Below are 26,428 nucleotides of genomic sequence, written 5' to 3'. Positions count from 1 at the left end.
TCTGAGACTAGGCTAGCAAATATCTTTACAGATCTGAGACTAGGCTAGTAAATATCTTTACAGATCTGAGACTAGGCTAGCAAATATCTTTACAGATCTGAGACTAGGCTAGCAAATATCTTTACAGATCTGAGAATAGGCTAGCAAATATCTTTAGAGATCTGAGACTAGGCTAACAAATATCTTTAGAGATCTGAGACTAGGCTAGCAAATATCTTTACAGATCTGAGACTAGGCTAGCAAATATCTTTACAGATCTGAGACAAGGCTAGCAAATTACTTCAGTATAGCCTGTATTATGTAGCCCTGATTTTTATGTCTCTCGTTTCTTTATATTCAGTCTCTCTTGTCTCTGTCTGTCAGACAGTGTCCGGCTATAGAGCTGCCCTTCGCAGCTCAGTGGACCTGGTGACGGCCATGACTGCCTGACCGGCCGCAGTTCCTCCAAGGAAGCCCTTAGGATCCTGCATCCTAAAGGCCGTCTCTATCCGCTCAACTGTACCATGGACATGGAGATCCATTATGGCGACTGCTACCACACACTCAACAGTCCTCAAGAAGGTCTGGACAACTCTAGAGAATTTAATAAAAGTATATTATCCATAAACAGTGGAAATGTACCATTCTAAACACTGTAGAAAACAAAACGCAATGCACATTTTTGATAGATTGACGATGTACAAATTCTCAATGCATACAGTAGATTTGATGTGTGTTTTTCAACAGCATTTGTCTTTTTTTATCTCATCAGTTTTATGCTGCCCTCCTGCCCTATCGTAACCTCTGCCTGGGCACCCAACTCTGTGGCTCTCTACAAACAGTCCTACAAATCCATCCCCTACACAGAGAAAGAGTGGTGAGGCCTGAGTACCATTGCATCCACTGTTATATCTGCCATTGTTACTATTGTATTCCCATGTACAATAATTGTTGAATTGGTTCACAATTCAATGCTAGCCTCGATTTCAGGGTTCCTCCAGTAGCCGATTGATTAACAACAATTGGAAGGATTGCATTGCGAGACTAACTCATTGCTCATTTTGTGTTGAACAGATGTGTCTAGGCAGGAGTGTGTTTAGATGAACAGCCAGGTCTCATAGACTAGACATAACATAGTAAGCCTACTCTTCCCTAACCCTAACCTTACCCTTACAGCTAACCCTAACCCTAGCCTAGCTAACATTAGCCAGCTAGCAAATTTGTAACTATTGTACGTTTTGTAAATTGCAACATATAATAAGAAGTGTAATTTGTAACATATCATACGAAATGGGTGATGGACATCCACAAATTAATACATACCATATGAAACGTAACATATCTTACTAAATGGAGCTTCCCCAGATGTACGTACAGAATAATATGAAATGTAAAGGCATCATTTAACGTTACATCTGACATCTCTCTGTCCTCTCCAGACTGTTGGCTGTGATGGAGGTGAGCTCCCCAGAGACTGAGGTTGTGGTCAGAGTCAGGTATTTCTACCTGCTAGCCTGCAAGCCAGAGGACTAGCTACAGATAACTGAGACTATGATGTTTCCCCTGTGGAAACTTAAATATTTAGTTAGTGATGAACAATTAAGGAAGTTGTTATTACTGTTGTCACGTCCTGACCATAGAGAGCTGTTTATTCTCTATGTTGGTTGGGGCGTGACAGTGACTACGGTGGGTTATCTAGGTGATTAATGATTTATGTTGGCCTGGTATGGTTCCCAATCAGAGGCAGCTGTTTATCGTTGTCTCTGATTGGGGATCATATTTAGGCAGCCTTTTTCCCCATTGTGCTTTGTGGGATCTTGACTATGTATAGTTGCCTGTGAGCACTATTGTAGCGGCACGTTTTGTTCGTTTATTGTTTTGCGGTTCACATAGCAATAAAGATGTGGAGCCCAGATCACGCTGCGCTTTGGTCCAGTTATTATGACGATCGTGACAACTGTGTACATTTATATTACTAAAGCTTGCCAATGAGTGGTATCTTATCTAATATAGTTTGTCATTCTGGCTCCAGTTTTACGTACTTCACAAGCAGACAAACACAGCCCGTGATATGAGATGTGTGTGTGTGTGGATAGCATAGGATCCCTCAGAGGAGTGATCTCGAGAGACCAAATTACCCAGTTTGTCACTGAGACAGGAGGACATTGATTCCTTACATTGGGACTCAAAGCAGAGGGAATAGTATATACAGGGAAAAGTACCTAGCATAGCACTTTCAGTCTCTAAAGGTTTTGCTTCATGGACACAAGTTTGTTTAGATAACTTTCCAGCATGGTTTCTCATTTTGTGTGAGTGTGTGTGTAAGCCTGCATGTGTGTATCTGTGTGTGTGGTAAGCTGTAGAGAGAGTGGATGTCACAGGAGCTTGTCCTAACTGTATGGGCATAGCAGGGGACATCTGTAAAACAATCACAGAAGAAACAGTAAATAACATTGCCTTATGAAAATATGCCTCTCCATACCCCTTGAGTCCATCACAATGTTTGGTAAAATATAGCCAACCAGAACATTCAATAGAAAGTGGGTTCCACTCCTGGAACAAAATAAGCAGCTTGCTGTGCCAGATTTCCACCCCCACAAGTCATGGAAAGTGTGTGTGTCTGTGCGTGTGTGTGTGTGTGTTTGTGTGTGATATAGGGCAGGGAACAGCAGGTTGTTTCGCATCCATACTTTCTCTGAAAAAGGGGGCCAAACTGGGGCAAAAGAGGGATGAACTCCTATCCCTCAGTCCCACATCACTTCTGGAGACACTGTCACACCAGGTGATCAGAGTCCAGACCAGGACCAGACCACAGGAGTAAAGAATGTATAGATACACCCTCAGTTCTGGGATATTTATTGCGTTCTGCATTAGCATCGAACAGCCCCCGTGATATGCAGCTGTTCAGGGAGGCTAGAAACCATTATACACAGACAGTTAGAAAAGCCAAGGCTAGCTTTTTCAAGCAGAAATTTGCTTCCTGCAACACTAACTCAAAAAGGTTCTGGGACACTGTAAAGTCCATGGAGAATAAGAACACCTCCTCCCAGCTGCCCACTGCACTGAAGATAGGAAACACTGTCACCACTGATAAATCCACCATAATTGAGAATTTCAATAAGCATTTTTCTACGGCTTGCCATGCTTTCCACCAGGCTACTCCTACCCCGGTCAACAGCACTAAACCCCCCACAGCATCTCGCCCAAGCCTTCCCCATTTCTCCTTCTCCCAAATCCAGTCAGCTGAAGTTCTGAAAGAGCTGCAAAATCTGGACCCCTACAAATCAGCCGGGCTAGACAATCTGGACCCTTTCTTTCTAAAATGATCTGCCGAAATTGTTGCCACCCCTATAACTAGCCTGTTCAATCTCTCTTTCGTGTCTTCTGAGATTCCCAAAGATTGGAAAGCAGCTGCGGTCATCCCCCTCTTCAAAGGGGGGGACACTCTTGGCCCAAACTGCTACAGACCTATATCTATCCTACCCTGCCTTTCTAAGGTCTTCGAAAGCCGAGTCAACAAACAGATTACCGACCATTTCGAATCTCACCATACCTTCTCTGATATGCAATCTGGTTTCAGAGCTGGTCATGGGTGCACCTCAGCCACGCTCAAGGTCCTAAACGATATCTTAACCGCCATCGATAAGAAACATTACTGTGCAGCTGTATTCATTGATCTGGCCAAGGCTTTCGACTCTGTCAATCACCACATCCTCATGGGCAGACTCGACAGCCTTGGTTTCTCAAATGATTGCCTCGCCTGGTTCACCAACTACTTCTCTGATAGAGTTCAGTGTGTCAAATCGGAGGGTCTGCTGTCCGGACCTCTGGCAGTCTCTATGGGGGTGCCACAGGGTTCAATTCTTGGACCGACTCTCTTCTCTGTATACATCAATGATGTCGCTCTTGCTGCTGGTGAGTCTCTGATCCACCTCTACGCAGACGACACCATTCTGTATACTTCCGGCCCTTCTTTGGACACTGTGTTAACAACCCTCCAGGCAAGCTTCAATGCCATACAACTCTCCTTCCGTGGCCTCCAATTGCTCTTAAATACAAGTAAAACTAAATGCATGCTCTTCAACCGATCGCTGCCTGCACCTACCCGCCTGTCCAACATCACTACTCTAGACGGCTCTGACTTAGAATACGTGGACAACTACAAATACCTAGGTGTCTGGTTAGACTGTAAACTCTCCTTCCAGACCCACATCAAACATCTCCAATCCAAAGTTAAATCTAGTATTGGCTTCCTATTTCGCAACAAAGCATCCTTCACTCATGCTGCCAAACATACCCTTGTAAAACTGACCATCCTACCAATCCTCGACTTTGGCGATGTCATTTACAAAATAGCCTCCAATACCATACTCAACAAATTGGATGCAGTCTATCACAGTGCAATCCGTTTTGTCACCAAAGCCCCATATACTACCCACCATTGCGACCTGTATGCTCTCGTTGGCTGGCCCTCGCTTCATACTCGTCGCCAAACCCACTGGCTCCATGTCATCTACAAGACCCTGCTAGGTAAAGTCTCCCCTTATCTCAGCTCGCTGGTCACCATAGCATCTCCCACCTGTAGCACACGCTCCAGCAGGTATATCTCTCTAGTCACCCCCAAAACCAATTCTTTCTTTGGCCGCCTCTCCTTCCAGTTCTCTGCTGCCAATGACTGGAACGAACTTCGAAAATCTCTGAAATTGGAAACACTTATCTCCCTCACTAGCTTTAAGCACCAACTGTCAGAGCAGCTCACAGATTACTGCACCTGTACATAGCCCACGTATAATTTAGCACCAAACAACTACCTCTTTCCCTACTGGACTTATTTTATTTATTTATTTTGCTCCTTTGCACCCCATTCTTTTTTTGCACATTCTTCCACTGCAAATCTACCATTCCAGTGTTTTACTTGCTATATTGTATTTACTTTGCCACCATGGCCTTTTTTTGCCTTTACCTCCCTTATCTCACCTCATTTGCTCACATCGTATATAGACTTGTTTATACTGTATTATTGACTATGTTTGTTTTACTCCATGTGTGTCATTGTATGTGTCGAACTGCTTTGCTTTATCTTGGCCAGGTCGCAATTGTAAATGAGAACTTGTTCTCAACTTGCCTACCTGGTTAAATAAAGGTGAAATAAATAAATAAAATAAAAATTGTCATTGGGGCCTCAGTCTACAGAATAATGCTGACTCATAAGAACAAAAGTATAATAAATCTGACCCCTAGCCTGCTCTGTGGCTGTATATCGTGGAAGGGGATGGCCATTAATCAGACACTGACTTGTCGTGTTGTTTGAGAGAGAGAGCAGACCCTCATTGCACCAAGACGTATTTGCTTTGTGAGAGGGCCAATTGGCTAGTAGCTCTATCATGGAACTGATGATGACATAGAGGGGAAAGCATTGACATCTCATTCAATGTTGGTGAAAATATGACGCATTTAAGAAAATAGATTGAAATGCATTTTTATGTTTTGTTCACAGCAGCAGATTTCAACAAACAAAAAGTATGAGTTCCTCACTTCAGCAATGACTGAAATGCCTGAATACTGCTGAAAACCCCATAGATGCTTAAATGTTCATGTGCCAGATGTGGAAAAATAGGGATTTTAGTGATAAGAAGTAATAAGTTATTTCAGATACTGCCCAGAGGCCCTTCTTATCATTATTCCCCAAATGTAAACTAAGGGTGGCAGCCTTGCTGAAGAAATAATCCCTTTGGAAAGGGTGGGTAGCCGAAGACCATTGTGTCATTGTTAGAATGAGCGGTTCAGGATTGAGGGATTCTCTGCTGCAAATGCACTATGATATAACATGCAAAGAGGAACTGGCTGGCCAGCCTCCTGATAACATCTTTCCAATTATAACAGCACTTCTCTCCAACATCTTCGTCTGATTCCAACAAGTGGCAAAAACAACATAGAAAAGCAGTGCTGGTTCGCAGAACTTTTTATTTTAGGTTTATTTGGATCGTGGATTGCTCCTATTCTCTCATGCTCATAATTTCTGAGTTTTTATTTAGCTCTGCTGCCTGTAACATTGGGTAAAACAACAAAGGTATCACTTGGCACTAACAGACAGTGAAGCCCCATTCATGATACACCAAATGCTGGCCTTGACAGTCAGAGCAAGAGGGCACTGTTGCTTGGGAATCAGAAGGCTAATTGGTACAGAAACCCGAACACTGCAAGTCTTGTGTCAGTGTGTGTGAATATAGTAGGCTTATGAAGCATTGTGAGGATTGGGTCATTTCTAGTGTGTAGAAGTTAGCTGAGGCTGTAAGATTTTGTGAATGGGTGAGGAGAAACAGGTTTTTTTTTCTAATAACAAAAAGTATAATGTTGTCTCTTTGGTTTGGCTTTTAATTTAATCTAATAGGAACTTTTACATGGTATGTAACTAGAAACCATCATTTCCAAAACAGTTCTTAGGGCGATTTCACCTAACTGAACATAATAATGTGTTACTTATTTTGACCAACTGTGTTGCCTATTTTCTTTGCTTTGTCTAGCAGAACTAATGTTTTCACGTGATATTTGGCCGGACAACAGTAACAAACGGAACAATCCCTCACCTCCTTTAACGACACTGGCAGTAGAGTTGTTACAGCTGGCTTTACAAGTGGGATGCACTGTTGAGCGCTACATCCCAAGGGGTTTATGATTGTATGGAGATTGTGACAGCTGGTTAAATGGCATCTCTTGACAAGGCAAGAACAAGATGTATGTCAGAAGAAGTGCAGTATTATCATAAGGAGAATTATACTTGGAATACAGAGGAGGAATGGAGGCAAGAGTGGCAGAGGAGGTCTAAGAGAGAGAGGGAGGGTGAAGTATCGAAGGTGGCAGGTGTGAAGTTCTCAGAGCCTGAGGCTTGCACTGAGGGTCAGGATAAAGATGAGTCTGTGACAGTAGGTGAAGTTGTGGAAGAAGTGTACCCTTGCCTTTTGGCAGATCCATGTGTGGTTTCAGGGTGGGTGAAAACAGAGTTGGGTGCTGTGGAATCAGTATAGGTAACCAGAAGTGGTCTTGTAATAATTGTTTGTGTTTCTGCTGGTCAGAGGGAGCAGGCGCTCCGTGTTAAACAAATGGGGGCAAGAGATGTGAATTGTTTTGCTCTCAAGAAAAGGGTGCCATTGAAAGGTGTGATTACTGGGTAGAAGTAAATGTGAAAGCTGACCAACTGAAGGGGAAGATTCCCGGTGTTTTTGATGTTTGTCGTTTGGTGTAACGCAGAAAGGGTGGCATGAGTGGAGAAACAGAATAGTCATTGTCTTTTCTTTTGAGTTTTAATGTAGAGTCTTTGCCCGACAAAGTGATATTGGGATATATCAATTATCCTGTACAAGCTTTTGTGCTGAATACATTACGTTGTTACAGGTGTCAAGCTTATGGGTATGTGGCAGCAGTGTAGGAGGGAGGTTCCTAGGTGTGAGAAGAGTGCAGAAGGGCATGAGACAAAAGAATGTGTAGCATTGGGAAAAATAGTGGTATTTGTTAATTGTAGGGGTGCCCATGGCGCTGGGTATCAGAAATGTCCTGTGCGAGAGAGGCAGGTTGAGGTTTCCAGGGTTAGAGTAGTGCAGAAGTTGTCATATGCTGAGGCAGTGAAGAAAGTAGAGGAAGATGGGTCAAGGGATCCTGAGAGGAATGGTGTGAGTAGGGAAAGGGGGATACCTAGTCAGTTGTTCAACTGAATGCCTTCAAATGAAATGTCTCTTCCGCATTTAACCCAACCCCTCTGAATCAGAAAGGTGTGAGGCGCTGCCTTAATTGACATCCACGTCTTCTGCGTCCGGGGGAACAGTGGGTTAACTGCCTTGCTCAGGGGCAGAAAGACAGATTTTTACCATGTCAGCTTGGGGATTCGATCCAGCAATCTTTACCAGTACTGAGGGATAAACCAACAAGTGATATACGTTTGACATTTATAGCAATGGTTATCAACTGTACTGCAGGGATGGACCGTAAGTCGCAGAAAATAGAGGTTGTGGCTGTTGACACCAGAAGAGTTACGCAGGTGTGGGCATTTCCAGTCCTCGAGGGCCTGATTGGTGTCACAGTTTTGCCCCAGCCCCAGCTAACACACCTGACTCCAATACTCACCTAATCATGATCTTCAGTTTAGAATGCAATTTGATTAATCAGCTGTGTTTGCTAGGGATGGAGAACAAGTGTGACACCAATCAGGCCCTGGAGGACTGGAGTTGCCTGACAGGGGTGTGTCCTTTCAGGCTGTTGGCTTGAAGTAGGACTAAATAGTGGAGTATGGTATTTTTTCTGAGTGTAGCGTTAGATGGTAGGGTGTATGTTGTATTTTTTTTAAAGAAACGTATGAGCGTTATACTCCAGTCTAGTAGGTGGCGGTAATGTAACATTTGTTGGATGCCAATCGCCGTTAAACCTCATCGAATAAGAAGCTGTTACCGCTGTTTGGCACCTTTTTTACGTTTCAATATTAACATTTGTCTTTATATTCGTGAGGTTGTTTGGCGACTGAAGTTTACTTCCAGAGGCTTGCTTCCGAGTGTCGTTGATTAGGGTGTGGACGGAGCGCTTTCTGTGAGACAGCAGGTAAACAACCGTGCCGACATTAACTCGTTTATGTGGTTTTTATGTCACATAACTAACCGCATCAACGTAAAGTATTTTCTAGTTATGTAACTAGGAATTGTTTTCGCTATCTGTTGCAAGTCTCCCTATCCTTGCCACGCTCTACTGTAACTACATCCACATAACTGAGGGTGTATTTGTAAATTCAATCTGGAGTGCCAGAGTGCGCTCCTGACGTTCTAATTTTCAGAATGTTATCAGATTGTCGGTTCGTAAATTCAGAGCATTTCGCTCTCTGTGTTCAGAGCGCACACTGGACGCTCTGGCCGAGTAGTAGTGTTGATCTGAGCGTTCTGCCCAAACAATGCAGTCAAGTACCCAAGCTAACTGTCTAGCTTTCTAGCTAACGTTAGACACATGAGAGAACACATCTGACCATTTTACTTGCCCTAACAGAACTGGTTAGGCTGTTTTCATGTTATCCAGAGCATTGGTTACTGTGCTGCTGGCAACAATTTAATTACGCCTTTTCACCGAGGTTTACTGACACCGGCCATATTCAAGGGGTGTTGAGCTTTCGTAAATGTGTCAGTTATGTCTGAATGTGAGACGATACATCCGCAGGAAGGTATAATGAAATCAACTTTTCAATGTGTTGGTAGTGTATTCAGATTTGTCATCTGAAGGATGTGCAGAACCATGTAAACACGTGCACCATCTCGGCAAATGTCCATGCATGACTTACATGTATTTTCATTCTGTTTGCATTTTTCAGGCACTACCAGGGGTTTGAAAATGATTTAATTATACTTTCGTGTGGATGTATTGTCTCGCATTCCTACCTGCAAAAAGACCAACCAGTCCTGGCAATGTTCGTGGTGAAATTTTCAGATGAGAGAAACAGTTTTACAAGCTGCATTAAAATTGTGTAAGGTGATTTTGTTATTTGACATTACAATTGCGTATAACTTCATTGCAGACTTTCAGGAGACTAATTAAATGTCTGTACTTGTTCTTCTGTTTTGCTATTGTTTAGAAAATGTTCTGTTCATTAACCTAATCGCTGCATCATAGTACCCAGTCTAGTTTCACAATTTGTCTTAATGCATAATCTACACTGAACAAAAATGTAAACACAACATGTAAAGTGTTGGTTTAATGAGCTGAAATAAAAGATCCCAGACATTTTCCGAATGCACAAACTTGATTGCATCCATGTTGGTGAGCATGTCTCCTTTGCCAAGATTATCCATCCACTTGCCAGGTGTGACATATCAAGTAGCTGAATAAATAGCATGATCATTACACAGGTGCACCTTGTGCTGGTGACAAAATGTGCAGCTTTGTCACAACACAATGCCACAGATGTCTCAAGTTTTGAGGGAGTGTGCAATTGACATGCTGACTACAGGAATTTCCACCAGGGCTGTTGCCAGATAAGTTCATGTTTATCTTCCATAATCCTCCAACGTCGTTTTAGAGAATTTGGCTGTACAACCGCAGACCGTGTGTGGCGAGTGGTTTACTGATGTCAGCCTTGTGAACAGAGTTCCACATGGTGGCGGTGAGGTGATGGTATGGGCAGGCATAAGCTACGGACAACGAACACATTTGCATTTTATCAATGACAAACTGAATGCACAGAGATACCGTGATGAGATCCAGAGGCCCATTGTCATACCATTCAGCCGCCACCATCACCTCATGTTTCAGCATTATAATGTACGGCCCCATGTTGCAAGGATCTGTAGACAATTCCTAGAAGCTGAAAATGTCCCAATTCCTCCATTGCCTGCATACTCACCAGACATGTCCCCCATTGAGCATGTTTGGGATGCTCTGAATTGATGTGTACGACAGCGTGTTCCAGTTCCCACCAATATCCAGCAATTTCGCACAGCCGTTAGTGCATCCCACGATCAACAGCCTGATCAACTCTATGCGAAGATGTCACCCTGCATGAAACATGGTCGTCACACCAGATACTGACTGGATTTCTGATCCACGCCCATACCTTTTGTAAGATACCTGTGACCAACGGATCCATATCTGTATTCCCAATCATGTGAAATCCATATATTAGGGTGTAATACATTTATTTCAATTGACTGATTTCTTTATGAACTGTAACTCAGTAAAATCTTTGAAATTGTTGCACACATCACACACAAATCAGTGTTTTGCAATTTGTCAAGAGGTGACAAGTTATTATTACAAGCACTAACCAAGATGGCATAGCAGTTCAGATGTCTTTTGTCCTCGTCTTGTGTCCTGTATATATATATATATATTTACAACTTTTTTCACATATTTTATTTTTATTTTCCATCAACTCATCTTCAAAACACTCTCCTGCAACCCGCCTCACCAATTTATATTTATAAAAAAGTATTATTTACCTCAAATCTGTAATCCTCCAAGAAGCTAGCCAGAAACTCCAAGAAGCTAGCCAGAAACTAGCCAGAAGCTAGCCCATTAGCTAATCAGAAGCTAGTTCAGAAGCTAGTTAGCTTCTTTACTGGCAAATCGTTAGTATTCAGCTAACCACGGTTTGTGGTCATCAGCTATCCTTTAGCTCGAAAATCTAGCGCCAGTTTTGTACGGCGCGGCTCGAACGGAACATACCGGACCAATTTTTCTCCATGTCCCTGGATTTCAACTGCTCTCTGGACATTCATACCCGGATCTCACAGCTAGCTAGCTGCTATCCGTGTGACTATCGGCTTTCGTCGATTCCGAGCAAACATCAATTATTCCGGAGCTATCCAGCTCCGTCAATCACTCCTGAGTTCCATCAATCACTCCTGGGCTGCAGTCACCTATCCGGACCCGTTTTACTGCCTACGCGGAGCCCCACCGGCCTTCACAACTGGACTGCCGACGTTATCTACCCGAAGGAGATCCGGGCCTCTATAACTATATCTATTGTTTTTATTTTTGTTGTTGTTGTGTGATTTGGATTAATCCCCTCTACCACACGGAACCCCACTAATCTACTGACGGAACGCAAGAGGTGGCTAACAACAGACCTCCATCCTATGCTAGCTTGCTACCGATGGCCTGGCTAGCTGTCTAAATCGCCGTGACCCCTACCAACCTCTCCACTCACTTGACCCTTTTAATCACTCGACTAAGCATGCCTCTCCTTAATGTCAATATGTCTTGTCCACTGCTGTTCTGGTTAGTGTTTATTGGCTTATTTCACTGTAGAGCCTCTAGTCCTGCTCACTATACCTTATCCAACCTATTAGTTCCACCACCCACACATGCAATGACATCTCCTGGTTTCAATTATGTTTCTAGAGACTATCTCTCTCTTCATCACTCAATACCTAGGTTTACCTCCACTGTATTCACATCCTACCATACCTTTGTCTGTACATTATACCTTGATGCTATTTTATCGCCCCCAGAAACCTCCTTTTACTCTCTGTTCTAGACGACCAATTCTTATTGCTTTTAGCCGCACCCTTATTCTACTCCTCCTATGTTCCTCTGGCGATGTAGAGGTGAATCCAGGCCCTGCAGTGCCTAGCTCCACTCCTATTCCCCAGGCGCTCTCTTTTGACGACTTCTGTAACCGTAATAGCCTTGGTTTCATGCATGTTAACATTAGAAGCCTCCTCCCTAAGTTTGTTCTATTCACTGCTTTAGCACACTCTGCCAACGTGGATGTTCTAGCTGTGTCTGAATCCTGGCTTAGGAAGACCACCAAAAATTCAGAAATGTTTATTCCAAACTACAACATTTTCAGACAAGATAGAACTGCCAAAGGGGGCGGTGTTGCAATCTACTGCAAAGATAGCCTGCAGAGTTCTGTCCTACTATCCAGGTCTGTACCCAAACAATTTGAACTTCTACTTTTAAAAATCTACCTCTCTAAAAACAAGTCTCTCACCGTTGCCGCCTGCTATAGACCACCCTCTGCCCCCAGCTGTGCTCTGGACACCATATGTGAACTGATTGCACCCCATCTATCTTCAGAGCTCGTGCTGCTAGGCGACCTAAACTGGAACATGCTTAACACCCCAGCCATCCTACAATCTAAAATTGATGCCCTCAATCTCACACAAATTATCAATGAACCTACCAGGTACCTCCCCAAAGCCTTAAATACGGGCACCCTCATAGATATCATCCTAACCAACTTCCCCTCTAAATACACCTCTGCTGTCTTCAACCAAGATCTCAGCGATCACTGCCTCATTGCCTGCATCCGTAATGGGTTAGCGGTCAAACAACCTCCACTCATCACTGTAAAACGCTCCCTGAAACACTTCAGCGAGCAGGCCTTTCTAATCGACCTGGCCGGGGTATCCTGGAAGGATATTGATCTCATCCCGTCAGTAGAGGATGCCTGGATATATTTTTTAAATGCCTTCCTAACCATCTTAAATAAACATGCCCCATTCAAGAAATTTAGAACCAGGAACAGATATAGCCCTTGGTTCTCCCCAGACCTGACTGCCCTTAACCAACACAAAATCATCCTATGGCGTTCTGCATTAGCATCGAACAGCCCCCGTGATATGCAGCTATTCAGGGAAGCTAGAAACCATTATACACAGGCAGTTAGAAAAGCCAAGGCTAGCTTTTTCAAGCAGAAATTTGCTTCCTGCAATACTAACTCAAAAAAGTTCTGGGACACTGTAAAGTCCATGGAGAATAAGAACACCTCCTCCCAGCTGCCCACTGCACTGAAGATAGGAAACACTGTCACCACTGATAAATCCACCATAATTGAGAATTTCAATAAGCATTTTTCTACGGCTGGCCATGCTTTCCACCTGGCTACTCCTACCCCGGTCAACAGCACTGCACCCCCAACAGCAACTCGCCCAAGCCTTCCCCATTTCTCCTTCTCCCAAATCCATTCAGCTGATGTTCTGAAAGAGCTGCAAAATCTGGACCCCTACAAATCAGCCGGGCTAGACAATCTGGACCCTTTCTTTCTAAAATTATCTGCCGAAATTGTTGCCACCCCTATTACTAGCCTGTTCAACCTCTCTTTCGTGTCGTCTGAGATTCCCAAAGATTGGAAAGCAGCTGCGGTCATCCCCTCTTCAAAGGGGGACACTCTTGACCCAAACTGCTACAGACCTATATCTATCCTACCATGCCTTTCTAAGGTCTTCGAAAGCCAAGTCAACAAACAGATTACCGACCATTTCGAATCTCACCATACCTTCTCTGCTATGCAATCTGGTTTCAGAGCTGGTCATGGGCGCACCTCAGCCACGCTCAAGGTCCTAAACGATATCTTAACCGCCATCAATAAGAAACATTACTGTGCAGCTGTATTCATTGATCTGGCCAAGGCTTTCGACTCTGTCAATCACCACATCCTCATCAGCAGACTCGACAGCCTTGGTTTCTCAAATGATTGCCTCGCCTGGTTCACCAACTACTTCTCTGATAGAGTTCAGTGTGTCAAATCGGAGGGTCTGCTGTCCGGACCTCTGGCAGTCTCTATGGGGATGCCACAGGGTTCAATTCTTGGACCGACTCTCTTCTCTGTATACATCAATGAGGTCGCTCTTGCTGCTGGTGAGTCTCTGATCCACCTCTACGCAGACGACACCATTCTGTATACTTCCGGCCCTTCTTTGGCCACTGTGTTAACAACCCTCCAGGCAAGCTTCAATGCCATACAACTCTCCTTCCGTGGCCTCCAATTGCTCTTAAATACAAGTAAAACTAAATGCATGCTCTTCAACCGATCGCTACCTGCACCTACCCGCCTGTCCAACATCACTACTCTGGACGGCTCTGACTTAGAATACGTGGACAACTACAAATACTTAGGTGTCTGGTTAGACTGTAAACTCTCCTTCCAGACCCATATCAAACATCTCCAATCCAACGTTAAATCTAGAATTGGCTTCCTATTTCGCAACAAAGCATCCTTCACTCATGCTGCCAAACATACCCTTGTAAAACTGACCATCCTACCAATCCTTGACTTTGGCGATGTCATTTACAAAATAGCCTCCAATACCCTACTCAACAAATTGGATGCAGTCTATCACAGTGCAATCCGTTTTGTCACCAAAGCCCCATATACTACCCACCATTGCGACCTGTACGCTCTCGTTGGCTGGCCCTCGCTTCATACTCGTCGCCAAACCCACTGGCTCCATGTCATCTACAAGACCCTGCTAGGTAAAGTCCTCCCTTATCTCAGCTTGCTGGTCACCATAGCATCTCCCACCTGTAACACACGCTCCAGCAGGTATATCTCTCTAGTCACCCCCAAAACCAATTCTTTCTTTGGCCGCCTCTCCTTCCAGTTCTCTGCTGCCAATGACTGGAACGAACTACAAAAATCTCTGAAATTGGAAACACTTATCTCCCTCACTAGCTTTAAGCACCAACTGTCAGAGCAGCTCACAGATTACTGCACCTGTACATAGCCCACCTATAATTTAGCCCAAACAACTACCTCTTTCCCAACTGTATTTAATTAATTAATTAATTTTGCTCCTTTGCACCCCATTATTTTTATTTCTACTTTGCACTTTCTTCCATTGCAAAACTACCATTCCAGTGTTTTACTTGCTATATTGTATTTACTTTGCCACCATGGCCTTTTTTGCCTTTACCTCCCTTCTCACCTCATTTGCTCACATTGTATATAGACTTGTTTATACTATATTATTGACTGTATGTTTGTTTTACTCCATGTGCAACTCTGTGTTGTTGTATCTGTCGAACTGCTTTGCTTTATCTTGGCCAGGTCGCAATTGTAAATGAGAACTTTTTCTCAACTTGCCTACCTGGCTAAATAAAGGTGAAATAAATAAAATAAATAAAAATTTGATCTTAGCAGCCCAGGTGTCTCTTTAAACCTCTCTGTGACTGAGTGACTACTACCAGTAGCCTCCTCTGTCCTACTCATGTGTATCCTCTTTTTATGTAATGATTAAAATGTCCTAAGTGAAGGAGCAGGTCTGTCTGCTGAGTCACTGCAAGCAGGAAAGAGCACTAGGCTAGCGGAGCAGACGACCGCAGAGCACCATGACCTACCGGCTGTTTGAGGAGAAAGACCATGCCTCCATCTACCAGAGGTACCGCTTTGTACCCCCAGAGGAGATCAGAGACATCATCCTGCATTACCTGGAAAGGAAGGTGAGCCAAGCAAAGACAATATTACTGTTATAGACTTTGTCTTTTACATGACGTTAGATTTTTACAGTTGAGAAATCTTAGGTTGTCTAAGATAAATCTTTGGTGTAATGCTTCCACACAGTGTCTGAGAAGGGCATTTTTTACTTTAATTTCTATTGCATAATATTTCAGGATTATGACATTTTAAATCAGATATAAACATTATCTCAACCGTTTCCTGTTTCTAAATGCTTTTGAGTATTGCGACAATAGGTCACTAAACACTGTCATCCATTATCTTACGTTATTACCGTAAGCTTGAAATACCTATTTAGCAAAGACCAGAGTGTTATATATAATAACACACACACTACCGTTCACAAGTTTGGGGTCACTTAGAAGTTTCCTTGTTTTAGAAAGCAATGCAATTTATTGGTCCATTTTAAAATAACTTCAAATTGATCAGAAATACAGTGTAGACATAGTTAATGTTGTAAATGACTAATGTAGCTGGAAACGGCAGAATTTAAGGGAATATCTAGAAAACCCTTTAGCTGTGCTAACATAATTGCAAAAAGTTTTCTAATGATCAATTAGCCTTTTTTAAATTATAAACTCTGATTAGCTAACTCAACGAGCCATTGGAACACAGGAGTGATGGTTGCTGATAATGGGCTTCTGTACGCCTATGCAGATATTCCATTAAAAATCAGCCGTTTCCAGCTACAATAGTCATTTACAACATTAACAATGTCTACTCTGTATTTCTGATCAATGATGTTGATGTTATTTTAATGGACAAAAAGGTGTTTTTCTTTCAAAAACAAGGACATTTCTAAGTGACCCCAAACTTTTAACTGGTACTGTATATTATCTGTATTGAACATCACATTTACACTCACTAGCTATCACTCTCCTTTAGTGAAGGCTAGATATATAGTGTCTCACTGGTCCCCCCTCTTTAGAAAGTCCAGCCTCATGCCCTAGCTGTGGACCTGGGCTGTGGGACAGGACAGAACTCACGCCTGATGGCCCCACACTTCCAGGAAGTGGTGGGCATTGACATCAGCGAGTGCCAACTGGAGGAGGCCAGGGCAGTGACAGGGTTCAACAACATCACCTACAGGTATTTGAATGTGTCTATGTGTGTTTAACTTTACTATCCGTTTGAGGTCCAAAAGTCCTCACACGGATAGTAAAACAAGGAAAATGTGACAAGTGGGGACATTTTGCCATTCCCCATACATTAAGAAAAACTGCTATTTTAGAGTTTGGTTAGGGTTATTTAGGGTTTAGGGATAATATGATTTTGAATGGGAATAAATGTTTTGGTCCACACTTGGCTCGTAAAACCAACGTGTATGTTGTTTAAAAAGAAACAGTGATGACAATCTGCAGAGACGGTCAATTACACTCAGGACAAAGGTCAGCAGGAGCTTCCCACTTTCAATAGGCCCCTAGTTAATATGTTAGTTTATGTAGAAATCCTCAATGTTTGGTGCTGTGTCTTAATACTTACTATACAGGAAAGGGACAGCTGAGGAGCTGCCGTTTCCGGATGCTTCTGTGGACCTACTGACTGCAGCCTCAGCGGCCCATTGGTTTGACCAGCAGCGGTTCCTCTTGGAGGCAGGCCGGGTCCTGAAGCCTTGTGGCTGCATGGCTCTGCTTGGCTTTGCTGATAATTTCAGACTCCATTACGGCTCATGTGGGGACAGACTCACTGACATCTGTGATGAGGTGAAAAACACAGAACTAGAATGACATTCTATTTTTATGGGGACAAACCAATGCCACTTAATCTGTTTAGTGTGTCATGTTTATTTTCATTGGGTACTAGGTACAATAGTTGTTGTCATTTACAGTATGCTTACAAAATGTTTGTTAGTTTCCTGACTGAGATTTGACTTTGCTATCCCCAGTTCAAGAAGGTGCTGTTACCATACACCAGCACACAGGTAGCCGTGTCCAACACCAAACTAAAGGAGCTTTACACTGCTATCCCCTTCCCTGACAAAGAGAGGTAACTCATACAGCCTCTGTGAGAACCCAGTAGAACAGCCTGTTATATATATATATATATATATATACACATACATACACAGAAGTAATGTACTCGCATCTAGTGACTCTCAGGTGGTCAAAATCAAATGCTGTACTCAATAAACTGCAGGAGTATTCAATATTATGACTTACTTGACTTAAACCTCTTGGCCCCCCTGGGTAAATAGGGGATCCACTATGACTCTCCTCTCAATTCAACAGTGTGTGGGTATCTGTTCTTCTTTCAGAATTGAGTGTATCCCACTGAAGCAGCAGATCTCAGTGAGGAACATAGTGGGCTTCATGGAGTCCTTCTCCACGTACCAGGCCTTCCAGAGGGCCGAGCCTGATGCTGCCACCGCACTGCTGCAGAGAACACTTGACAGGTAACAACCCTGATCAATCAACGGATGAATGAATGACTGAATGGATGAATGAACCAATTAATGAATGGATGAATTAATGAACTAATTAGCTAATTAACAAATTAACCTGGTGGAGTCGCTTGATAAACCGGTGTGTCGGTCTAAGTTGCATAACAAAAAAAAATCCCCATCAAAATCTGTCAGTTTACGCTAGAGATACGCATCCGCAAGTGTCACACTTCCGCATCTGCAGTGAAAGGTGACAGAGCTAGAGCGATGTTTGTCAGACCATGAGACATCCCGAAAATCATCTGTAGCGTCCGAACAGTTTGACCTACAAACTATTGACCATTGTATGTATAGACTCTCATGAACACGATGGTGTTCTCTTCTTTGCTCTACGATCCCCACAAGTGCCAGGAGTCTCGTCTGAAGTCAGTACCGTTGATGTGCTAAATTCTGTTTGGTAACGTCCGGACCGTTTGGGCTACAATCTAATGGACGCCCACAAGTGTCACGGGACTGGTCTGAAGGTAACCAGTACCGGTTTAAAAAACGGATGGAAGTGTGCAGGTAGTTTTGTGCCTACCCCAAAAAAGGGGTTAAATATGTGTAAAAAATATATATATTTCCAGAGTTTTTAAATTTATTGTATTATTATTATATTATTATTCTGTTTTTTTGTATTTTACACACTTTTCCCCGTCTCATCGCTGCAACTCCCCAATGGGCTCAGGAGGCGAAGGTCGGGTCACACGTCCTCTGCAACATGATCCGCCAAACCGCATTTCCTTACAATCTCCCGCTTAAACCGGAAGCCAGAAGCACCAATGTGTTGGTGGAAACACTGTTCAACTGACGACCAAGATCCGGGAGGCTGCCTCAAGCCTTAGACCGATGTGCCACTCGGGAGGCCCCATACCTGAGTTTTTATTTATTTATATCTCCTAGATTTAGGACAGACACTTCAAAACCTTGTTTCTTCTGATACATTTTTTGACAGTCCTTTTAGCCATTTATGAATGTGTTATTCAATGCATTTCTATTGGTTTTAGTAGTCATTTTCCAAAATAAATACTTTAAAAAATCATATATATATATATATATATTTTTTTATACCTAAAGGGGTCCTAAAATTCTCAATCAAATAGCTAAATGATCCATAGGTATGACCAATTTAAAACAATTCCATCTGTCAGTCTTAAACTAAAGATTAAATGAACAAAAAAAATGTGTGAGGAAATGAACAAATAATCAAAATAATTAATTCTATTTACTTGTATGCCACTTATGGTCCATCCCACATGGAATTATTTTATCAAATATATTGACGTCATATTGCAGGTTTCTGAAGGAGATGGGAGTCACATCACCAGACACACTCATGGAAGTGACGCTGGAGTATTTCTGTGTCCTGGCGTCTAAACCGGAGTGAACACTCTTTACAGTGTGAATGTGTTTGTGTGTAGACAGATGTTTCTTCAGCTTGTGTCAATCATGTTTAAGGTGTTGATAAGTAGTATTCTGTTCACATAAGATGTCATTGAAGTCCCTTTGGTTGTCTCTTTTATACATTGTAATGTAGAGCAAACTATTAGCCTTAGTCACATCATTATCAAAATGCTTGCCACATTTAGTATCTTCCTTGCCTGAGATTTACAATAAAATGTGTCTGTAGACACAATTGTAACTTTTGAATATTATTTAATTTCAGGGCTGTATCAAGTGTCTCAGAGTAATATTAGGAGTGTGGATTTTAGGATCAGTTTTTCCTTTTAGATCACAATGAAAAATATAACATGGGCAAGGGGGTATCTGATCCAAGATTAGCACTCCTAATCTGAGATAATTATACTTACACAGCCCAATTCTGATTTTTTTATTTTTTTTCACTAATTGGTCTTTTGATCAGGTCTGAAAAAGATGTGGTTGTGATTAGTAAAAATATCAGAATTGGGCTGACTGTCTAAACGCAGCCATACGGCCGCAGATGTTTTGTTGGTTTCTTTTTAATATGCTGTATGCATGGGTTCAACCCAATTCATTACATTATGCCAACTGAAAGACCTTGGGTCGCTTCTTGGATCATTCCTTCAGATATTGACTGTTTATAATTAACTCTTTTAATGAGCTAGTAGGAGTAGTGCAGCTCAGTACAAAGCCTATTGTTGTTGATCTATGGCTTAGTGATCAGTTGGAATAGGGTTTTTATCTGAGTAAGGAAACTGAACTCATCAGGCTTTTGTATTTTCCCACATCAATCACAACAGAGAAAACACCCTTTGGGAAAACAAGGTTCTGATCCCTCCCTCTCCCATCTCCAGGGGACTTCTTATTGGTTCTAACACACCACACAGCTCTCTTTGAACCCATGTAACCCTGGCTCCCTTCATAAACATCCTCATTAGCAAACAACCCACATTCCTTATGAAGCCGCTGCACCGCCCCTTTCTCTATCTCTCTCATATTAGCATGGCCAAGCACCTAGTGGTTTCCCTGAACATGCCCTGTGAGGTAAGGGAATCTCCTGATCACATTCCTTAATGTGGCCTCCACACCCCAGTGAGAAAGAGTTTTCCTGAATAAAAAAAACAACTTATGAATAGCACGTCTATTTCTGGGTTGGAGAACACCTTTTGTATTCCTGTTTTTTCCTGTAGTACAGCTCAGTGGCATGGCCAATCGTATGTAAGGAGCATGAAGGTAAGGAGCATGCTGCCTCCTACTGGAAATAAAGAGTCTCCCTCAGCTCAATAAAGAGTTTGTGTCCTTCCTGGAGAAAAGGTAGGATCAGTTGTGTGTATTCATGGAAGCCAAGCTTCCCCCACAATTGTACCTAGAAAAAAATCTAAATATAGAATAATGTATCTTTCGCCTCGGTTTCATAATTTTCCTTCAATTCGCTAGAGGCTGAATGAATCTCACAGAAGAAAGAATCCGAGCGGGCGAAACAGCGTCCCCTGTCTTTACGTGTGAATTGTCCTGGCTGAAGGAAAGGGAAGCGAGTTTGGATTTGTCGTATTTTTCAAATCGCATTGAGGGCATACGTCAATGACAGAAACAATTTGAATTGTTGCATCTCGTTGTGTTACTGTTCTTCAGTGTCTCGCTAGCTAGCTAAATTTGGGCCTTTCCAAAATTAGTTATGGATGTAGATAGGGATTTGGACTTGTGGTTTTACTTAATTCTCCGTACTGGCCAATGATTTATAACGGCGATTCTGAACTAAACATGAATTCATACATTGTTGTACTACTGACCTGAGAGGATGGAAGTTCAATATGTAGCTCGGCGTAGAAGGCTAACGTTAACTAGCTAATGTTGCCCATTGATGGAAGATAGGCTAGCGAGCAAGCATTTAGCCAGGTAGCCTAGGATAACAAAAAAACTAAATATTGTATTGTATGACATAGTGATAGACCGTTTCGTCAACATGAGAGGTGGATTGCATTGGCGTTTCTCTACAAGTAGGGTGAGAACATGTTCTATTTGCACTCACACACACATATAGAAAGCAGAACCATGTAACCATATTCGGCTTACGTTCATTTGACCAAATAGTTTATGGTATCTTTTAGTTGTCACTGTATTAGACTTGGCAGAGATTATTTGATGTTGAAATGGTGCTGGCATACAAGAGGCAGCTCCTGTTTTCTTTGCAACTTTCGGTAACTGTGGTTCTACATCAGTAGTTTTTTAGTGGTCTGAAAACGGCGGAAACATTAACTTGCGTGACCATGCTGTAGGTCATGTAACTGTCTGTTACATGCAATATTCTTTGTGGACTTCACCGGACTGAGGTTGGTATCCGGTTTTGTGATAAAACAAAAAGGTGTAGTTGAATTTATTCTGCCACTGTTTTGTCTCCGCCTTTAGGCCACCAAGGTAAATGACAGTTTCAGGTTGGATATGCGACACATATTCGCCTATAGTTTTCCTTATGTCCACCAACAGCAGTTAGGGACCGTCAACATAGTGACAAATCACATTTTTCACATTTCAATAGCTCTTTAACCATTACTCCAAACACTTTCAAAACTGGTTGTAGCTAACCCGATGGCATAGACACACATTACACACCCTTTAGTTTGTCCATTGTTTTTTCATTTTTTAAAAATCTCACATGGTTTTACATTAATTTTTCTAAATGTAGAATTTCAATAGCTCCTTGGTCATCTGACCTAGTGACTTCCAACAAGGTTCAGAATGTCCACTCAGTGGGCCTACACATTGTTCACCCGTTAGTTTGTCCATTTTCATCTCATGTGGTTTTACTTGAATTTTTCAACATTTTACAATAACTCCTTGATCATGTGACCTAATGTCCGCTGACTACTCTTCTATATTGCACACTCTTGTTTGTGTACTGTAAAATCACGCGGTGTAACGTACATTTTCATAGTTTCAAATTTGCAATAGCTCCTTGGTCATGTCAATTACACACCTAAGAAGCGTGCAGTGGATATACACCCATATTGCATAACCTCTAGTCTATATTGTTGTACATTAATATTAGTTTGACAATTAAGGGGTTCAGTCCAGTGTTGTTTACCCTTTTCTTTAATATTTATCTACAATAATTGGTAGTTCTAAGTACTTATTTTTAACAATAGGAGAGCGACAGATATCTCCTTTCGTCGTTAATATCAACCATAAAGGAAAAGGGCAAAGTACGAGAGTCATGCTATTAATTGTCCAAAGCAGGGATGGAGAGTGAGGTAGGCTGGTCAATACATATACTGAACATGTAACCACAGTAATGGTGGCCAGTAAAACAATGAATACAAATATAATATTGACAAATTAAACATTGTAGAACTTTAATCTTTTCCAACATGTCAACAGACACTTAACTTCAAATAAGTATGAAACATTTCACAGTGTTAACTTTCTCTTTATCCCTGGTTGATGTACATGTCAGAGCCTCTTCAGTATGGATGGGGTATAGAATACATTTTCAACAACAACCGACTGCACTTCCAGTTTGTGTTCTTTACTCTGTTGAACTATTTTGTCTTCATTCCTAGTTACAGCACGTGGAACCACCGTTGGCATGCAAAACAAAGTGTAACACGTTATAAATAATATCAATGCAGTATGACGAATTAGTCATCCATTGTGTTATATCATAAATTGCCATACATGCTGTCACTGTTGTCAAAAGATTTTAAGTATGTTAAATAAAGTTACTAACCCAGTCAGTCTTTGGGCCACATCCAGGTTCTTTATCAGTGACACACATGAAGCAGTTGTTGGCTTTGTTGAACTCTGAAATCATAGGCATGAACTGAATATATGGCTCTCCCACACAACTACATAAAAATAAAGAATTTACATTCACTTTGAATTAAATGTCATTACCAGACATTTTTAGTATATCCTCAGCAATTTCTTTTCGCAGTTGCTCCGTGTGTTTTTGAAGGTTCTATATCAATTTGGGAGGGGATGTTGGAGAAGTTCTGTTCAACTTCCTTGGCCTTCTACACCACAAAATAAAATGTAGTTTTTTTAAACCTAATTCTCACATAACAGCTAACCATTCATTATTGATAATATAACTACCAAACCTGCATTATAAAGACCCCACAGCTGAAGGTGTCCTGCTGCATGGTGTGAGTTATTTCCCCTCCTTTCCACTTTATGTCCACCCAGTCGTCTTTTCCATGGCAGGATCTTCTCATTTTGAAGTATTCTCTTTTTTATGTCAAAATAATGGAATTATGATTAGTTATAGGCAAATGAATACACAAGCCACATTTGTATGCTGTTTTCCTTATCACTATAATGTAGTAGTAATTTATTAGAGGTCATTTCCTTTATGCCCCATTCTACACACAGCCTAAATTTTAGGCACTGAACCATTTACAGGACAATAAAAGTAGCATATGGGATCCAACCCTATCACAGAGTGAATAAATGTACAGTCGTGGTCAAAAGTTTTGAGAATGAGACAAATATTAATTTTAACAAAGTCTGCTGCCTCAGTTTGTATGATGGCAATTTCCATATACTCCAGAATGTTATGAAGAGTATTCAGATGAATTGCAATTTATTGCAAAGTCCCTCTCTGCCATGCAAATGAACTGAATCCCCCAAAAACATTTCCACTGCATTTCAGCCCTGCCACAAAAGGACCAGCTGACATCATGTCAGTGATTCTCTCGTTAACACAGGTGTGAGTGTTGACGAGGACAAGACTGGAGATCCCTCTGTCATGATTGAGTTCGAATAACAGACTGGAAGCTTCAAAAGGAGGGTGGTGCTTGGAATCATTGTTATTCCTCTGTCAATCATGGTTACCTGCAAGGAAACATGTGCCATCATCATTGCTTTGCACAAAAAGGGCTTCACAGGCAAGGATATTGCTGCCAGTAAAGATTGCACCTAAATCAACCATTTATCGGATCATCAAGAACTTCAAGGAGAGCGGTTCAATTGTTGTGAAGAAGGCTGCAGGGCGCTCAAGAAAGTCCAGCAAGCGCCAGGACCGCCTCCTAAAGTTGATTCAGCTGTGGGATCGGGGCACCACCAGTACAGAGCTTGCTCAGGAATGGCAGCAGGCAGGTGTGAGTGCATCTGCACGCACAGTGAGGCGAAGACTTTTGGAGGATGGCCTTGTGTCAAGAAGGGCAGCAAAGAAGCCACTTCTCTCCAGGAAAAACATCAGGGACAGACTGATATTCTGCAAAAGGTACAGGGATTGGACTGCTGAGGACCGGGATAAAGTAATTTTCTCTGATGAATCCCCTTTCCGATTGTTTGGGGCATCTGGAGAAAAGCTTGTCCAGAGAAGACAAGGTGAGCGCTACCATCAGTCCTGTGTCATGCCAACAGTAAAGCATCCTGAGACCATTCATGTGTGGGGTTGCTTCTCAGCCAAGGGAGTGGGCTCACTCACAATTTTGCCTAAGAACACAGCCATGAATAAAGAATGGTACCAACACATCCACCAAGAGAAACTTTTCCCAACCATCCAGGAACATTTTGGTGACGAACAATGCCTTTTCCAGCATGATGGAGCACCTTGCCATTAGGCAAAAGTGATAACTAAGTGGCTCGGGGAACAAAACATCAATATTTTGGGTCCATGGCCAGGAAACTCCCCAGACCTTAACCCCATTGAGAATTTGTGGTCAATCCTCAAGAGGCTGTTGGACAAACAAAACTCCACAATTCTGACAAACTCTAAGCATTGATTATGCACGAATGGGCTGCCATCAGTCAGGATGTGGCCCAGAAGTTAATTGACAGCATGCCAGGGCAGATTGCAGAGGTCTTGAAAAATAAGGTTCAACACTGCAAATATTGACTCTTTTCATCAACTTCATGTAATTGTCATTTAAAGCCTTTGACACTTATGAAATGCTTGTAATTATACTTCAGTATTCCATAGTAACATCTGACAAAAATATCTAAAGACACTGAAGCAGCAAACTTTGTGGAAGTTAATATTTGTGTCATTCTCAAAACTTTTTGCCACGACTGTAGAGCGTTTGTAGACTTTAAGAAAAATAAATTAAGTGACAGTTTCATCAGTACATGCTTAAAGAAAGTCATATCACAAAGATTACAGATGACAGTGCCCACCAAATCTATGACAATAGAGAATGAATTGTAAGCACCAAAGTGTGTTTGTCAAAATAATATCTGAAAATGTCAGTTGTTGAACATAATACTTCTATTTACAATAGCAATTTATGATATATGCAGTTGAGGAATATAACATGTACCAACACTAGATGTAGGACGGACATACCACATACAGTATTTTAAAAATATTTTTTTAGATAAAGCAAAGCAGTGACACAAACAACACAGAGTTACACATGGAATAAACAAATGTACAGTCAATAACACAATACAAAAGTCTATATACAGTGTGTGCAAATTAAGTAAGATTAGGGAGGTAAGGCAATAAATAGGCCGTAGTGGCAAAACAATTACAATTTTGCAAATAAACACTGGAGTGAGATGTGCAGAAGATGAATGTGCAAGTAGAGATACTGTGGGGCAAAGGGGGAAAATATATATATATATGTAAGTAAAATAAATAACATGGGGGTGAGGTAGTTGGATGTGCTATTTACAGATGGGCAAGATACAGGTGCAATGATTTGTAAGCTGCTCTGACAGCTGATGCTTAAAGATAGTGAGGGAGACATGAGTCTCCAACTTCAGTGATTTTTGCAATTCATTCCAGTCATTGGCAGCAGAGAACTGGAAGGAAAGGTGGCAAAAGGAGGAATTGGCTTTGGGAGTGACCAGTGAAATTTACCCCTGCTGGAGCGTGTGCTATGGGTGGGTGCTGCTATGGTGACCAGTGAGCTGAGATAAGGCAGGGCTTTACCCAGCAAGGACTTATAGATGAC

The 26,428-nt window shown here is 42.0% G+C and overlaps 1 protein-coding gene across 2 annotated transcripts; it reads left to right on the top strand.

Annotated features, from left to right (window-relative positions):
• The first annotated feature begins 8,294 nt into the window (after positions 1-8,294).
• Positions 8,295-23,261, top strand: LOC115110267 (putative methyltransferase DDB_G0268948). Of its 2 annotated transcripts, none has more exons than XM_029635781.2 (7): positions 8,295-8,565; positions 15,487-15,672; positions 16,617-16,777; positions 17,178-17,391; positions 17,574-17,674; positions 17,943-18,080; positions 19,404-23,261. In XM_029635781.2, the coding sequence occupies exons 2-7, from the start codon at positions 15,562-15,564 to the stop codon at positions 19,492-19,494; spliced, it is 816 nt and encodes a 271-aa protein (XP_029491641.2). In that variant the 5' UTR covers positions 8,295-8,565; positions 15,487-15,561; the 3' UTR covers positions 19,495-23,261. The 2 variants fall into 2 exon arrangements, with proteins under 2 accessions (XP_029491641.2, XP_029491633.2); XM_029635773.2 differs by having other exon boundaries at positions 15,482-15,672.
• The last annotated feature ends 3,167 nt before the right edge of the window (positions 23,262-26,428 follow it).

The sequence above is a fragment of the Oncorhynchus nerka genome, linkage group LG3, assembly GCF_034236695.1.
Source record: "Oncorhynchus nerka isolate Pitt River linkage group LG3, Oner_Uvic_2.0, whole genome shotgun sequence".
Classification (NCBI taxonomy): Eukaryota; Metazoa; Chordata; class Actinopteri; order Salmoniformes; family Salmonidae; genus Oncorhynchus; species Oncorhynchus nerka.
Note: the sequence above shows the minus strand (reverse complement) of the source record. Positions and strands in the feature narration are given on the sequence as shown.

Bases quoted from the DNA above. Each gene is read 5' to 3' on its own strand.
- LOC115110267 (XM_029635781.2), top strand. From the start codon at position 15,562: ATGACCTACCGGCTGTTTGAGGAGAAAGACCATGCCTCCATCTACCAG. The intron at 17,392-17,573 runs GTGAAAAACACA...TGCTATCCCCAG, and splicing joins TCACTGACATCTGTGATGAG to TTCAAGAAGGTGCTGTTACC. The intron at 17,675-17,942 runs GTAACTCATACA...TTCTTCTTTCAG, and splicing joins CCCTTCCCTGACAAAGAGAG to AATTGAGTGTATCCCACTGA.